Genomic DNA, 18,540 nt, shown 5'->3' with positions numbered 1-18,540 from the left:
TGTATAGCATATCTCAATTCCTTCTTGTTTCCAAACATCATTCCCAACTCAAAATTTGGATCATATTGTTGTACACAATTAAAAGAAGGAAATCCCTTTGTATCATTTTCTGTATCTGATCCATCTCCACTTTCACTTTTCCTAAATTCATCTTCACTGTCTATTAATTTCTCCTCGGCTGAATCCTCGGCCATATATATTTTCAAGGCATATTCTGAGCCATTATTCTGCCCGCACCACTCGCTGTCAAAATCCACATTAGCATTGAATAAATTATCATCATATTTGTCATCAGCATCAACAAATACTTCATTGTACTCATCATTATCATCATTATCATCATCTATGCTCACATCACTTCCATATTTATTCCCTAAACTAGTATTATGCTCCATTGCATAGTCACTTTCTTCACTCGAATCCTTGTGCCTTCGAGCTTCATTAGGTAAATATGGACAGAAAATTAGTATAGTGCACCATTTGAAATTAATAAAAACAAGAACCAAAAATCCAAAATAACTAACATTGCAAACAAGAAAAATATAAATATCCAGAAACTAATAAATTTGTTTCATAATGGGAGGACATAACATATAAAATAAACAACCCCACAAAGATTTCAATTATTAAAAGAAGATACAACACACATGGACCACAAAAACGTGTGTTAAAAGCAAAACAAGAAATCAAAACTCAAACCAAATAAAAGACATTTTTTTTACAGCAATGGGCAACAAATAAATGTCTAGAACTATTATATACCATATTCCGAAGAAGGACGTTTTATTTCATCTGAGAGGTGAATCTTCATATCAAAGCAATGCCTTTCGATTTGACAAAGTCGGCTCCGAAAACTCTATGTAGTTTATTCAAGGACTTCTGATTTGCATCAGTTTCTTTGGGTTCGGAAATGCATCACGATTTAGAGAAAAAAAATTGGCTAGGGTTCATGGTCGTGGCTTTTTTCTTTCAGAACATGCTTGTTTTCTTTCGATGGATTTTTCTTTTTTTTGGAGTATGTAAGTGGATTTGTTTTTAAAAGTGACATGGAATTAGTTTTTTTTTTTTTAAATTACGTTATTTTCTTATGTGGGAGGATAAAAATGCCACACAGATCACAAAAAATGAAAATCCCCAAATTTAATTTACAACACAGCATTCAGCCTGCCAGGCGTGTACTTTCCGGAGGAAGTTTTCAATTTTGGTGAAAAAGGACCGAAATTGGAAAATTTTGCAAGTTACTGGACCAAAAACGTGGATTGACTCATAACAGGACTAAAAATTGAAAAAGGTGCAAGTTACAGGACCAAAAGCGTAATTTTCTCTCAGATTTGGTGTTGGTTTTTACAGTGTCAATGGTCGAAATAATTATTTTTCAAAATTATAAATTTTATTGCACCGATTAAAATTATTTAAGTTTAGAGAAATATTTTTGTACGGAAACACAGATTTTATCATCAGATGGTAATAAATGTATGATATCCCAACTGTAAGATATTAATTAAATACCACTATAAATCTTAATTCTAAGCCATTACTTTTGGATGTATACTACATAAATAAGGTGGCATCAGACATTCAGACTCGAAGCGCCATAAATCCCACTTCCGTACGTGGTAACTGAATACCAATCCGTACGTTTAATTCCACAAGTCAGCTTCACAAAATCCAAAATACATAGATTATAGATATAGACACGCATAAGAAGATAATCGATATGGAGAAAATTATTAAATAAAAATTTAGAGTCACCCAAAAAATATTTCAAGAAATTAGAAATCATTTTGAAAAAATATACGTGTGTCTCCCCTTCCATTTCATTCACAATTCGCACGGAGTATATTGCGGCGGCGAAGAGGAAGAAACGGACGGATGGAGATGAGAGGGAAAAATCGGAAAAAATAAGCCTGGTTAAATATTTTTTAAAAAAAACATTAATATACTTGAAGATTTCATTTTAAAAAAATCGTGACCAGGTTTAGATTTAAAAAAAATGTCCAAACGAGACGAAAGAGGGATGTGATAAATCTAAAGCGGTGAAATTAATGATGGAGGGTTTTGGATAAAATTAAATGAATGTGCTTCATAATTATCTTCAATATTAATAGCAAATTTTGGATTTTAGCCACTTATTTTTTTTCGTTCTGGTTTTTTGGGAGGATGGAATCAATCTTTATCACGAAGGAATTTAAAACTATTTACAATATATAGAAGTATTAAATATTGTCGTGTACTATCAAATTAGTTTTAACATGGTTTAATTGATATTATCTCGCGCAACTAGCTAGGCTCTTAATTAGGAGGGTTAAATTGCTCGTTCACAACATACAATTACTTATGTTTAAAGGGTTGACTCGAAGGAGACCTCATCCCATATTAGTTAAAGGCTCATTGGTTCATGCGGGGTTAAATCGAGAGATATGCACGAGCGGCAGAGACCTGAGGGAGGGTGCAATTAACATGGTCAACCCCCAGAGCATACCCCATAATATTTCAGCAGAAAATATGCTCCATGCGAGGATCGAACCCGCAATGCAGAAAAATTTTTTCCCACATCACCTCAGGCCTTACCAACTCGCATATCAACTACGTACGTACATTTTTTTTATATAAATTACTCACTTTTGCACATTTCCCAATATGCCCATATCATGCACAAAATCAATATCAATTGACTTCCACATTATTTCATGAGAGCAACTTCCGAAATCTCTGCCTATGGAGATGATCAACCCACCAAATCAAGAAATTAAACATGGAATTGTATCGCGCACGCATGACTATCTTAAAGACGCGGTCACAACTTTAAGGTCGAGATTAGCCGAGTTTGCGAAAACGACTAAAAAAATTGGAGAAGATGATCCAAGAAGAATGGTGCACTCGATGAAAGTTGGGTTGGCTCTTACACTAGTATCTTTGTTATACTACTTCAGGCCTCTATATGATGGATTTGGAGAGGCCGGAATGTGGGCTATTCTAACTGTCGTTGTCGTGTTTGAATACACAGTCGGTAAGGTTTTTTTTTTAAAAAAAGGAAAAGAAAATGTGTACTCCAAATATATGTCACGCCTCACAAGTGTGGTTTGATTCATATATATATATCATTCTAGTTTACCAAATGTTGTAAATATCGTGACGAGAGAATTATTATAAATTTTAGTATCTTATAGTTTGATGCGTTTTTTATTAACTATGTGTCGTTAAATTGTTTAGTCTTAGGCTAATGATTACTTTATCTTCATTTTAATTGCTCGTCTTTTGTCGAATTGTTGCGCTGTGACGTCAGACACATCATCAATATATACTTGGTGTTGCATCGGCAATGTTTGACACAATACCAAGATATCAACATGATAAAAAGACCAAAAGTTAAAAAAGATGTCATTTGTTACATTAGAACCGAATTTTGACGATCTATGGAACCAAAACGAAAACTTAGCAACTTACCGAAAGAATTTTGTAATTTACCTATTGCGATTGCTGAGAGTTCATTCTCATTTCACATGCATAAAAAGTGGAGGCCTTTGAATAATTTGTACTCTTTTCATTATTTCTTTGATCATTTGACTTGGCTTAGGTGGAACACTATCAAAAAGCTTAAACAGAAGTTGTGCAACGATGGTAGCTGGTGCATTAGGAATCGGAGCCGAGTACTTAGCCAATTCTTGTGGAGAGAGGGGAGAACCTGTCGTTCTTGCCATTTCGGTGTTTCTCTTAGGTACGATCACGTGTAAATATAATAGCTAGGCTCTTGTGAAATAGTGTCACGGATCTATATCTGTAAGAAGGATCAACTCGCGTGAAAAGTAATATTTTTTGCAATGTAGTTTTATGGATCAAATCGAATTAATAAGAGTTTGTATCAAAAAATTAATCTAGACGATTTCACGTGAGTTTTTGTTTGTTTTACGATATATATTTCAAAAACCATATATATATTTTTTTATAATAACCTCGCTTTATGAAAATTAAATATATAATATGTTTTTTTCTACCATTTGCGAATACAGCAACAGCGGCTACGTTTACACGATTTTACCCATGTGTGAAGAGGAAATGCGACTATGGAGTAATTATATTTATCTTGACATTCGCCCTGGTGGCGGTCTCGGGTTTCCGGGTCGCCGAAATCCTCGAATTTGCCCATCAGAGGTTGTCAACAATTCTCATTGGCGGGGCTACTTGTATGATATTATCCATATTCGTTTGCCCGGTTTGGGCGGGCCAAGATTTGCATGACCAGGTTGCTACAGATATTGAGAAGCTTGCTTCATTTTTGGAGGGTACGTATGGCCCATTTTTGCGTGGGAAATTATGTTGTGGTTTCTCGGGTCGGATATCTCGAGTCTTGCTATTGAATTTACTTTTATTATCAATTTTTTTCAGGTTTTGGGGGTCAACATTTTAATTCTCCAAGTGATAATAATGACAAGTCATTCCACCAAGGCTATAAGAGCGTACTTGTTTCCAAGACTAACAAGGAATCTTTGGTAAGTGAAAAATCTCTAGTTATCCAAGTCACGTACCGTAAATTTATATTTTTTGTCTGGTAATTTGACATATCCGAATGCCCGTAAGCTCTTTCAACCGGAATTTGAAAAAACCATGTTATTGTAAATTAACTCATAACATGACTGAAATTAGAAAAAAAGTTCGAGTTAATTAAGGGGGAAAATAATAATTGTCCCTTCAAGTTGGGTAATACATTTGGTAAAGCTATTAATTTTTGGGATCTAAATATAATATGTGATTGATAGTATTTTAAATGCTTAAGAAAAAGTGATTCTATCTACTTTTCTTTACCTAAGAAATTGTTTGGTAACGACGACTAATATTTAGTGTATCAGAGTATTCAATATTTCTTCTAATAAGAGATTTCCATTGATATTTTGGTCGAATAATAGATAATTTATTTTGTGCAAAATATTAGTGTTGTAATTCATTTTTATATATTGAAGGCAAATTTTGCATGGTGGGAACCTGGGCATGGAGGTTTTGGATTCAATCATCCATGGAAACTATATTTGAAAATTGGAGCCTTAGCCTGTGAATGTGCCTGCCATATCAAAGCCCTTGATGGATACGCTGTTAACTCCAAACTCAAGGTATATTCAATATATATGCACATAAATTAAAATCGAGTTATTTATTAATATTTATAATGTATTTCAAGATTTGATTAAGCCATTTGATTAACACCTAGCAATGTGGGACGGATTTGGATACTCTGCTATGAGAAAATTAAGCACGAGACAGCGTGTTGCCTGCTGTATACGTACAAGATTATCAGCTGACATCTCAATTCATCTTACAAATTTTCAATTTCATCATCGTAAATAGGGGTGCAAACTAACAGAATCGAGTCGAATAATGGTAAAATTTTAAGGCTCGATTTCGGCTCGATATAAATATATTCGAGTTCGAGTTCGAGCTCGATTCGAAGTTCGATAATTTCAAATATTTTGGATCGAGTTCGGCTCGAAATATTCGAACCTATTCGCAAACTATTGCTCGGATATTATGATTCGAAAAGCTCGAAATGTTAGAAAATGTTCGAAATGTATATATATTTATTATATAATTATATTATATTAATTAAATATTAAGACTCGCGAACTATTCGCGAACTATCGAACAAAATAATTTTGGCTCGAGCTCGACTCGAAAAAAAGCTCGAACATGTTCGAATTAGGCCCGAGTTTGATATGTTCGAATACGAATCAAATATTTATCGAGCCGATTCGAAAAGCTCACGAACAGGTTCGATTCGTTTGCACCCCTAGTCGTAAATATTAGTGAGGTTGATGGATGAAGTATATTGATTTCTTTATGCAGGCTACAACATCTGAAATTTTCAAGAAAATCCAAAAGCCATGCACAACTATGAGCTCAGAATCGGCCAAAGCCTTGCAAGATTTAGCCTCCGCAATGAAAATCCTTAAATTCCCATCATCAGCAATCCAAACCCACATACAAAATTCCAAATCCGCGGCCGATGAGTTTGAATCCATCCTCAAAAACATGATCTCACCACCGCAACAAGATCTCCAAGAAATAATGCAGCTACTCGTGGTTGCCTCCATGCTCATCGACATCATTAAGGACGTCGAAGAAATTTCTGGATCTGTCCATGAACTTTCCCAGAAGGCCAGTTTCCAAAAACAAACATCGTGGGACATTCGGGAGTCATGTTAACGATATACACACGATCATGCATGTCATGCGCGATGGTTGTCTTGTGAGTCGAGTTAGCAATTATTAGAAAGAAGATACGTAAATATATGTGATAGCACTATTGTACAAGACTATATTATTGGTTCGATGATGTCGATCATATCTCATATTTCATAACAATATTTTGGACTGAGCTAGCACTGGTTGATTAATATTTAAAGATATATTTCATATTTCATAACAATATTTTGCACTGAGCTAACTTGTTTTTTTCTCCAAAACCAATAAACTCAGCGAATATTTTTTATTTGATATCAATGTTCTTCGACATGACTCATACGACAAGAATAAAACATATATATATCACATAAATATTCAAATTTGCCTAAATAAACATAAAAGAAATTTACATACTTTTTTCTTAATTTCAGTAGTAAAAATCATGTTCAATGCACGTGGGAAGCCTTTTATTGTCGATAAGCGTTGTTAAATAAATTATTTGAAATGTGAAGATATTAACATGCAGTTAATTAATGATTTTTATTGTAATAATACATATTATTTGAAAAAAAAAATTATTACATGTCTTAGTGACGAAATCAATAACATTGCAACTAATTATAAAAACATTTACAACACTGTCGAACAATGCAACCCTTGCAGTTTCAATGTTTGTATCATTTACGGTCATTATTATTCTATATCTACATTAACAGTTTAGAATAAGACATAATCAATAACTAATGTGAGCTTATAAATATAGTGTTTAATGTAGTTTTACCTTGACACTATATTGATATTGAAAATTATGCAATTATTACAGCTCGGGTTTTTCATTATTTTTTTGATTAATTTCGAGCGATTATGACATTCTTCGTACTATGAATTCGCACGTCTTATTTTCTATCTCATGTATGTGTGCCTTGAAGCAATATGATTTATTTTTTATTTGTTAATAAGTGAGATACGTTAATCAAATTAAACTAAATATTTATTTTGTAATTTTTTATCTTATGTGTTGATTACTTATTTTGTGTATATTTTAATTTATTGATGGAAAAAAAATGATATAGATAATATATTCTAAACCTTAATTTAAATTATTGCGTCAAATATTTTTTTTCTTTTATATTTTGGATTTTTTTCTTTCTCACGATTTTTTCATACCATGCGTTATTTATTCTCTATGAAAGATTCAATATTATCATCATCTTTAATAACAATTTTTGTGATGCTATCTAAATCAATCATTTGCACTTTCTATCATTATTATTTTATTATTTTGTTATACAGTCTATTTTTATGCTAAAAATATTTACTTGCAATCCTAACTGCATTCTATTACGTATTTGTATGTCAATATCTTTAACGATCAATGTATTTTTTGGACATTCTCTTTTCTTCTTAATTTCTTATATTTTTTTGAAATCTACTAAATTCTTTTTACTTACAATGATTTAGTTGCTGAAATTTTTTGATTGAATTTTGAATGTTTTTATATAAATATTAATATTCCACCTTTTATTAAACTATTTTTTCTATTTTGAGAGTAAATACATATTCATATTTATTTGGTGTACTAAATACTTGTGGAATATTTAAGTTTTATCGTCCTATATATATAAAGCAGATTTTATTAATAATTGCTACTCATAGTATTTGTAAGAAAAAAATTTATTTATATACTTCGATGATGGATTGAATCGATATAATATTCAACACTGAAACCAATAAAAACATTTGCAATATTTTCGAACAATGTAACTGTTGCAGTTTCAGTGTCATCATTTATGATCATCGTTATTCTATATTTACATTAATCGTTTAAGATAAGACATTAGAATAACTAATGTAAGCTTATAAATATAATGTTTAAATGTAGTTTTATCTTGACATAATATTAATACCAAATCTTATCCAGTTATTACAGCTCGGATTTTTCATTGTTTCGTTGATTGATCTTGAGAAATTATTACATGATTCGTGTCATGGATTTGTCTTATTTTTTTATCTCATGTATGTATGCTTTGAAGCAATATAATTTATTATATATTTGTTAATAATTAATATACGTTTCAAATTAAATCTTGATTTTTTAATTTCATATCTCATGTTCTATAAATGTCATTTATAAAATATTTGTTTCATTAATGATAAAATATTCAAAATTTTCTCGTGTAATGATAAAAATAAATTGAAATAATAAATAATATTGTACATTTTGTAGATTATTCATCTGATTAAGAATTTGCATAAAGGTATAAAATTTTTCAATATCTTTAATTTGATGTAAGACGTGTCATCCATAATTCTCCTAAACTTCTTATGACGACCCGAGTTCTAATCTCTCATTAATCAAATCATTGTAAATAATAGACAAAGAATCAAAGTCTAAATAAAGTAAAAAAAAAAACTTTTTTTTTACTTTATTTAGACTTTGATTCTTTGTCTATTATTTACAATGATTTGATTAATGAGAGATTAGAACTTGGGTCGTCACAACAGGTGGTATCAGAGCAAGAAAATTCTGGACTGAGTTAGATAGTGAGTGGGGTAGATCGAGTCATCTTCCTTGCTTATTTATTTTATTATGCTATGATTTAATTACATGATTGAATTACATGTGGTAAATGCTAGCATGATTTACTTTCAAGTATTTTATTACATGATGTTGTATTTATTTTATTTGAAAGTATGATTTATGATGATTAAAGACGCATGCTTACTGGAATATCTGGAATGATTAGAGGCATGTGTTCTGATAAATTATGATATGCTACCTGAGTATCGGAATTGATTGGAAGCATGTCTTGTTTGAGTACTTTGATTATTTTTTTAAGATTGAATCAGAACCGAGTCTTGATCAGAGGTAAGATGATCAGAGGAGGACTGAGATAGATTTGATGATTGTGGTATCCTAACCCTTTTGATAATCAGATATGTCTCGAAGACCAGGACGACCTCCTCTTAGACCTCAGGTTCCTACTCCTCTGCCGAAACAGACAGTGGTAACACCGATAGTACCTCAAGCTACAGTCTCGATCAATGAACAGGGAAGTACTTCATAAGATATGACAGATATGACTGCCACACCGATGGAAACATTACTGAAAAGATTTCAATCATACCATCCGCCTACTCTGAACGGTACTGAAAATGCAGTTGTATGTGAAGGATGGCTTGATGATATGGAGATGTTGTTTGATTCACTTGATTATGGTGATGAGCGGAGAGTCAGACTTATTGGACATCAGTTGCATGAGGTTGCGAAGAGCTGGTGGTTCACGACCAAGAAAGCTTTGGAGCGTAGAGGAACTGTACTGACGTGGAATATCTTCAAAACTGAGTTTTATCAACGCTTCTTTCCAGTGTCTTACCGCAAAGATAAAGGTGCAGAATTTGCGACCTGAAGCAGGGAAACTTAAATATTGAAGATTATGTTGCAAAATTCACTACATTGCTACGTTTTGCTCCACATGTTGCTGATAGTGATGAGGCTATGGCTGATCAGTTCATTAATGGACTGACTCCGGAAGTCTTTACTTTGGTGAACACAAGGTGATCGAATAATTTTGCTGATGCTTTGAACAGTGCCAAAGGAGCGAAAGCTGGTTTGATACAACAGCGGGAATCTTCGTATATCGCTCAGCCTCCGAGACAGTCACAACCCTCAGCTCCAATCTCGCAACAACCTCCTCGATTTGAAAGTGGTGGTAGTAGCAGTGGCAAGAAAGGATATTTGCAAGCTCGAGGAAAACAGTTTAAAAAGTCAGGGAGCAGTTCTTCGAGTTCCAGTGGCACGAAACAGAAGTCAGGAGTATTTTGTAACAGTTTTGGTGGAGGTCATCCAACCGATCAGTGCCGAGGTGTATCTGGGAGGTGCCATATATGCCATCAGACTGGCCATTTTGCGAGGGTATGTCCTCAGAGAGGTTTTGGACAGTCACGAGGTGCAGAGTCATCACGATCAGTGGCTCAACCTGCGAGGCAAGCCTCTTCTGTTCATTCCTTTCAACCATCACATCCACAGCAACAGCCAAGGCTAGGGGGACGTCAGACAGGCAGTCAGCCACAGAGACAACAGGCTCATGTCTTTGCACTGGCAGAGGAACAGGCACAGGGAGCACCAGATGATGTGATTGCAGGTAACTGTTCTCTTTATGGTTATCCCGCATATGTATTGATAGATACAGGTGCATCCCATACATTTATCTCTACACGATTTGCATCCTTACATGCTTTGCCTGTTGAATCATTACCTGCTATAGTATCTGTTTCTTCTCCTTTGGGGAGAGGTCTTATATCTATTCAGACAGTTAAGAATTGTTTGCTACAGTATGATGGTAATGAGATAGAGATAGATTGTTTTGTACTTGGTTTGTCTGATTTTGACTGCATTATTGGGATTGATATGCTAAACAAGTACAGAGCTACCGTAGATTGTTTTCAGAAGATAGTGAGGTTCAGACCTGAGATGGCTGGAGAATGGAAATTCTATGGTAAGGGTTCTCGTGCTAAGATTCCTCTGATTTCTGTATTATCAATGACCCGACTTTTGCAGAAAGGAGCGGAGGGATTTATTGTATATGCAGTTGATGTTTCGAAAACTAGCCCGAACCTGGCTGATTTTCCAGTGGTTAGTGAATTTGCGGATGTTTTTCCTGATGAGATTCCAGGACTACCTCCGTACCGTGAGATTGATTTCAACATAGAACTGATGTCAGGTACTGCACCGATTTCTAAAGCACCTTATTGAATGGCACCAGTGGAATTGAAAGAGTTGAAAGATCAGTTGGAAGATTTACTGGCCAAGGGATACATTCGACCCAGTGTTTCTCCTTGGGGTGCTCCAGTATTATTTGTATGCAAGAAAGACGGTTCAATGAGATTGTGCATCGATTACCGGCAACTGAATAAGGCAACGGTAAAGAACAAATACCCTTTGCCTCGTATTGATGATTTATTTGACCAGTTGCAGGGTTCTTCAGTGTATTCCAAGATCGATCTGAGATCTGGATACCATCAGCTGAGAGTTAGGGATTCTGATATTCCGAAAACTGCGTTCAGAACCAGGTATGGCCATTATGAGTTTATAGTTATGCCGTTTGGTCTGACAAATGCTCCAGCTATGTTTATGGCTTTGATGAATCGTGTGTTTCAGAAATATCTCGATGATTTTGTGATAATATTTATTGATGATATTCTGATATATTCGAAGAATCTGATTGATCATTCTGAGCATTTGAGAACTGTGTTGAAGACTCTGAGATCTGAGAAACTGTATGCTAAACTGTCAAAATGTGAGTTTTGGCTGAAACGGGTTGTATTTCTTGGACATATCATATCTGGAGATGGTATAGCTGTTGATCCAAGTAAAGTCGAGGCAGTGATCAGTTGGTCGAGACCAACATCTGTTCCTGAGATACGTAGTTTCATGGGTTTGGCTGGGTACTATCGCCGTTTTATTAAAGATTTTTCCAGTATTGCGAAACCGATTACTCAGTTAACTCAGAAGAATGCTCCATTTATCTGGTCTGAAGCTTGTGAATCCAGTTTTCTTGAGTTAAAGAAGCGACTGACCAGTGCACCAGTCTTGACGATCCCTTCAGGTACTGGTGGTTTCACAAAAAGTTGAGCAAACTAATTTTTTTTTTTCAAAAATGGAGCACCTCGCTCGATCGGTAAAAAGTTACCGATCGAGCGAGCACTTAAGCCCAACTCTCGGGTAAGTTCAAATGTGGCCTCGCTCGATCGGTCAATATTCACCGATCGAGCGAGCCAAGTTTGCTCAACTTTCTGTTCTCAAATCCATGGCCTCGCTCGATCGGGTACTTTCTACCGATCGAGCGAGCACAAAATGCTCAAAGTTCTGCCTTCAAAATTAAGGCCTCGCTCGATCGGCAGGAATCGCCCGATCGAGCGAGCTCATTTTCCAAAAAATCCATCTGGTGCAATTTTGCAGTCAAAATGTGTTTCTTATTCCTTCATCAACTACTATCAACTCATACAAAGCCTATTCAAAATCCTAAGCTATCATGCATTCTAACATGATCAAGTTGATAGAAATAAATCATAACAAAGCCTTAAAATCAATTCAAGATAGGCTAACATATCAAACAAGAAGCATTGTATACAACAACAATTCAAGTCCTAAGAAGTAATATACATCAACTAAGGTCTTGAGCATATAAGTAATACATCAAACTCATAGCCAACAAGTCTAACTACAACAAGATCATGTTTTTGGACTCAACTCTAACATTTACAGCTCACACAAACCATCTAAACTCGGATCATCACGCTATTCTCCTCATCCCTTGTTCTTCAAGTTCTCTTTTGCCCTGTTCCACTCTCGCCTATTGCCTTGACACATAGAACACAACAAAAGCCGGATAACTCCGGTGAGAAATATATTTCCCAGTAAAAGCAACTAAACATGCATAGCAAATCATATATCAAATTCATGATATAAAAGTAGCTACAATGCATGTTTTAAAACAAGGTTCTCTAGTTCATCGTTTGGGATCCCGAGAAGAAGATATCATAACTAACCACCGACTCTCCCGATCAAGGTGGGGCTACTTATCTTGCTTCTCTAGACTTTGAAGCCATTATATATGTAAATCAGACGCTAGGCTAAATCAACCACCCAGGCCATACATATACAATTTCTCAAATCGTCTAATCGAACGTTTCCATTCATTTCAAAATCAAAGAATTGGTCTTGCAAGATGAATGCAACATATATCATCATAAAAGCATTCATTAACATCAAAGACTCATTCAACAATTCATAGAAGAGCATATAAAAGCAAATAAGCAAATAAGTATATGATTTAGGGAACTCGATACAAACCATCTCGAGTTATAATCCCATTCAAAATAGTAGTCCACTTTTACCTTTCGAATGTGAAGTTTAAAATGATTCCAAGGTGAGTTCAAGCTCTCCAAATCTGAACAACACAATCACACCTCTATCAAAAATATGCACTCAAGTTCAACCCAACTTCAAGGCAAAAAGGCTACAAACCGTGTTCTTTCTTTTATCGGTTTCGAAGTCGGAATTCTCGAGTTGACGTCCCCTGTTTATGAACTGAACACAACATATTGACCAAGGAAACATCAGCTTTAATTCATGTCAATGGCAGCTCAAGTATAAGATAACAAAACAACTTCAAATCAAAAGTTCGACAGCATATCGGTATTACTCGGCAATCCGAACTCAACTATGTCAAGTCTTATCACCATATACATCATATAGCAGCTGTATATTACTCAAAACCAGCATATCAGATGTTAAGAATGTCAAATTACTTGCTGAAAATTCATAAACATACAAGCCATAGCCGTTCGTCGATTCAGTTTTGGCAATAATCGATACAACGCTTCAAAACATCAAACATAAACCAACGTACTGATCTCTGCCATTTCTGGGTTTTCAAAACAGGATGAAATACATAAATACTTACATCAATTCGAAGGTCTTCTTGCAAGGATTCCAGAACCTTTTTCGAAATCGAATTCGGACAACCGACACAAAAGATATCAAACTTTAAAGATTGAGAATGAACTTGGAGATTTCTTTGCTCTTGGAATTTCGGTTATTCCTCTGAATGTCTGATGCACTTTGTTGTATTACACGTGAGTAAATATATGTGAAACAAGTGTCCTCCACTAAAAATAAGGAATTTGCACTTTAGCCCTCCAAGTCTTGCCTAGTTGCAATTCAGTTCTCAATTTCTCATTTCATTCAATTTCAATCCTAATCAATTTAAGAATATTAGAATTTAAATCAAAACTCCAAATATTCCCAAATTAAATATTCTCGGATTAAAATTAAATAATTCCGGGCGTTACACTTCTTTTGTTGAGAATTTAGTTTTGGTGTTTATATGAGATAAACTGATGCGAGCCAAATTAAAGATAAACTGATGCGAGTCAAACTGTCTACGTGAGCTAAAGTACTGATATCTCGAAAGAAGCCAAAATGAAGAGCTAAACTGTCTTGAAAAGGGAAGTGAGATTTTATAAGTAAAATCGTCTAACCGAGTCTTCAGGAAAAAGAGCGACTTTATTAAGAAAAACACTAAATTGAAAAGCGCGATTTTAAGATAGCCAAACTGATTCCTTCAAAGATAAGAGCCAAACTGAACCAATACATGAGATACTAGACTGAAGATACCAAGCTGAGTCATCAACTGTTATCGCAAAGACTTTACCAAAGTAGTAGATTGATCCATTGAAAGTCTCACACTACATCAGTCTACCTCACGATTATCAGTCTACCATCGCGATTTGTTTTGGATAAAGTTCTGATACTACCTGCAACAAAACGCCGCGATCCCAAAGGTTGTTGGGTACAGAGAATGTTGGTGAAAATGACGAGACAACGGGAATAATTCAACTCCTATCAGAGACTTTTCAAAATTATTACCGTTGGATTTCGAAGCCTATAAATAGGCATCTTGATCAATCAATTAAGGAATATCTTTTTGCTCCCGCGAAAATTTGAACATTCAAGCTTTCAAGTCTGTTATGCAGTTTTGATCAAGAAACTCGAAGCACAACACTTAAATTGTTATTCTGATCATTCAAGGATCATTTTTGTGCAAGTTCAAATCGAATTGTAACATTTGTATCTCATCAGTCTAGAACTGAAACTGAGTTGTAACTAGGAGTTCTGAGATAGGCTGTCGTGTGTAAGTCCTAGTCTTGAAGTAGGGTTTTGCAATTGTGTTATAAAATTCAAAGTCTTCTAGTGTTATCATTCCGATGTGAAAGAAGGGATGACGTAGAAGTAATTGAAATCTCCGAACATCCATAAACATCTCACTATGTTTTTCATCAGTCTACTTACCTACTGTCAATCTTGCATACACATTTACAACAAGTGTTCAAAATCTATCTTTTGACATATTTCCGCACATATACTATTTTTCAACTTGCATTAGACACAAGATAAATCTAGAGTTCAATCACCAACTGATTGAATTCAATATCAGCTCAGTGGAATAATTTTTGAATGTATTCCCCCTCCCCCCCCCCCCCAACCCCCTATCCACATTCTAAACCGATCCTATCATCATTTTTTGAATTTATTACCTAGCTCGTAGAAGATTGATTAACATAGATATATTTACAAACTTCAATAATTAAAGGAAATAATATCAATCTTATAGTTTTGTAAAAAATAATTGAAGATATTCATACCATATATTTGTTGTTTCTTTTTATATGCAAGAAGGGTTTTGTTGAATCCGATATTTTGGTGATAACAAACAACAACTCATTGTATAGGAATGTGCTGCCAACCATCGTATTTCAGGAATCTTCTACAACTTCTACCGGAAGCTTGTCAACCGCCTATGTCTCTCGACCGGTTGAAGTCATAAGCCTATCGACTGGCTATCAAAACCAGCAGAAGATAAATCTATCTACCGGAAGCTTGTCAACCGCCTTTGCTCTCGACCGGTTGAAGTCTCAAGCCTATCGACTGGTTATTCAAACCAGTAGAGGACAAATATCTCTACCGGTAGAATGCCAACTGCCTATCTAGATATCTCGAGACCAGTACCTGTGACAAGATGTTCCTTGCAAAGATCTTTTATTAAAAGCAGAATCGGCGTATCAGAAGATTTGTTGACTCCTGCAATCGAGACAACAAGTTGCACCAAAATGGCAAAAACACAGAATGACTACAGATAAAGCATTCGACCGTTTATTCCAGTTTTGGACCCTGGAAGTTGTCTGCAGTGTACGATCTTCATGCAGAATCATCAATGCATTTATGAGCATTAAATATGCATTCAATGCAGCATCAGAACGTTCAAAATAAAGACGTTGATGATTGACCTATATAAAGGGAAGATTGCTCAAGAATCAACAAGTGACAACGGTGAGAAACAAGCAATTCAGAAAAATCTCAATCAACTCAATCACTTGAATATTATCAGAAGTCCTGATCTGATATACTTGAGCACACTTACAAGATCATTCATTTTGCTGCTCAAATAAACCCTCGCCTACAGTTCACATATCTGATCGTCAAGGATCATCCTAGGGTTTCCAAGCCTCTCGACCGCTCTGCAGTTTGAGAAGCTCAACTCAACTATACTCAGTGTTGAAGAGACTTGAAGCTGCTCTGAAAGCTTCCACCAGTCTGATAAGAACTGAGAATCTTATCTGTGCAAATCTAGGAGTTTCGGATTAGGCATTGGATAAGTCCTAAGTCTGAAGTGGGTGTATTACAAGACGTTGTAATAACCAAAGTCTTCTAGTGAATTCCTTCCTAAGTGGAAGAAGGGGAGACGTAGAAGGATTAAGCCTTCGAACTTCCATAAAATCGTGCCTTAGCCTTTACTGCCATTTATCTTACATCCTGCTCATACATTGCATTATAAACTGTGCATCACTAAAACCTCTGAACTATTTCCGCACTATTTAAGTTGTTCAAAACGTTTTAGAAGTTGAGGAAACCGATTAAGTGAACTAAACCTCGCTTGATCATTTTGAAGAAAAAGAAGAAAAGTTTCAGAGTGTATTCACCCCCCCTCTACCCTCTGAACCGATCCCAACAAGTGGTATCAGAGCGGGTTCCTTTCTCAACTGCTGATCTAAAGTTTTAAAATCATGACTTCTTTCAACAGAATTCCTATGTTTTCTAAAGAAGAGTATGATGATTGGAAAATTCGCATGCAGGCACATCTTGCAGCACAGGATGATGACATGCTATATGTCATAACAGACGGTCCTATCAAAATTATGAAGGTCAACCCAGCTCTAGCCGATGGTGCAGGACAAATGATTGAGAAACCAAGAGCTGAGTGGACCACTGAGGACAAAAAGAAGGCCAATCTTGACAATGTGGCCCGGGACATCCTATACAAAACACTGGACAAGAATATGTTCAGCAAAATCAAGTCATGTCCCACAGCAAAGGAGATTTGGGAGAAGCTCACTCAGCTGTGTGAAGGGAATGACCAGACAAAGGAAAACAAGCTCACCTTGGCCATTCAAAAATATGACAACGCCAAAATGAAGCCAGGGGAAACTATGGCTGAATTTGATGAACGGTTCAGTAGTATCATTTGTGATCTTATTGCTTTAGGTAAAACTTATACTAACCGTGAAATTGCTGTGAAGGTTATGAGAGCTCTGCCCAAAGAATGGGAGATCAAGACAGTGGCCATGAGAGAGTCGAAAGACTTGAGCAAGGTTGAACTGCATGATCTCTTTGCAGATCTTAAAGCCTACGAGTTCGAGCTCAATATGAGAACAGAAGATGAACCATCTACCTCTCAACCAACCAAGGCCTTAACCTCAACCGTGATACGTCCACCGGTCGAGGAAGCTCCAAAGAGATCAGCTGAGCAAATCAGCAATGAAGCCATGACACTCTTTGTCAAGAAATTTGGTAAATTTATGCGTAAAAACAATTCTAAATTTAAAAATTATCATAAATCGGACCATACAAACGATGGTCCTACTTGTTTTAACTGTGGCAAGCCAGGCCACTTCATTGCAGAGTGCACCAAGCCTAAGAGCAATTATCAGAAGCAATTTTCTGAAAGAAGAAGGGGCAAGGAGGATAAGAGGACCCTTAGAAAAGGAAGAGACCAAAGGGTTCTAGTAGCAGACGAAAGCAAAAGCAAGTGGGCTGAGTCTGACTCCGACAACTCCAATACCGGAAGCTCCTCAGATGACAGCGATGATGAAAAGGTGGAATGCCTTATGGCTGACATCGAAGAAGAAGCTGAGGAGGTATTTGACTTTGGCTCACCTGAATTTACTCACAGTGATTTGGTTACTGCTTTACACGAAATGGCTAATGAATACAAAGCATTATCCAAGGAGTTCGAGGAAGTAAAGGCAGAAAGAGCTGACCTAAAAGATAAGTCAAGCAAATCAAGCTGCATGCAGCAAAAAGAGCTTGATGGTCTTAAGGTCAAGCTAAGTCTGCTGGCTACTGAGAACGACACCTTGAAAAGAGTATTCCAAGCTACCTTGATTGAGAATAAAAAACTACTTGAAACCATTAAGGCTTGGAATAAATCTTCTGTAACCATTGACAAGATTCAAGAAATCCAAAGACCGGTACATGATAAGACCGGTCTAGGGTTTGGAACAAATGAACAGTCTATGGAGTCCTGTATTCAGTCAAGCCTGGACAAAGGCAATCTTAACAAAATAAGATTCGTCAGGTCCAGCACGATATATGAACACGATAAGTGCAGCTTTGACAAAAATCAGAAAGTATCTAACGAACGAAGCTCTAAGCATAGAGGGCTGGGATATGTGGATCCCCAGATCTCTAATCAAAGAGGAACTTGGATCAAACCAAAACCTAATGAAAGAAGAAAGGGAAAC

General features: G+C 35.7%; 1 protein-coding gene across 1 annotated transcript; it reads left to right on the top strand.

Annotated features, from left to right (window-relative positions):
* Positions 1-2,718: 2,718 nt before the first annotated feature.
* On the top strand, positions 2,719-6,195 carry LOC140888128 (aluminum-activated malate transporter 8-like). The gene is made up of 6 exons (XM_073295813.1): positions 2,719-3,010; positions 3,578-3,718; positions 4,011-4,304; positions 4,387-4,490; positions 4,959-5,105; positions 5,836-6,195. Exons 1-6 carry the CDS (start codon positions 2,719-2,721, stop codon positions 6,193-6,195), a joined length of 1,338 nt encoding a protein of 445 aa, XP_073151914.1.
* The last annotated feature ends 12,345 nt before the right edge of the window (positions 6,196-18,540 follow it).

Source organism: Henckelia pumila, chromosome 3 (assembly GCF_033568475.1).
Source record: "Henckelia pumila isolate YLH828 chromosome 3, ASM3356847v2, whole genome shotgun sequence".
NCBI classification, from domain to species: domain Eukaryota; kingdom Viridiplantae; phylum Streptophyta; class Magnoliopsida; order Lamiales; family Gesneriaceae; genus Henckelia; species Henckelia pumila.
This window is presented reverse-complemented; position numbering and strand designations above follow the sequence as displayed.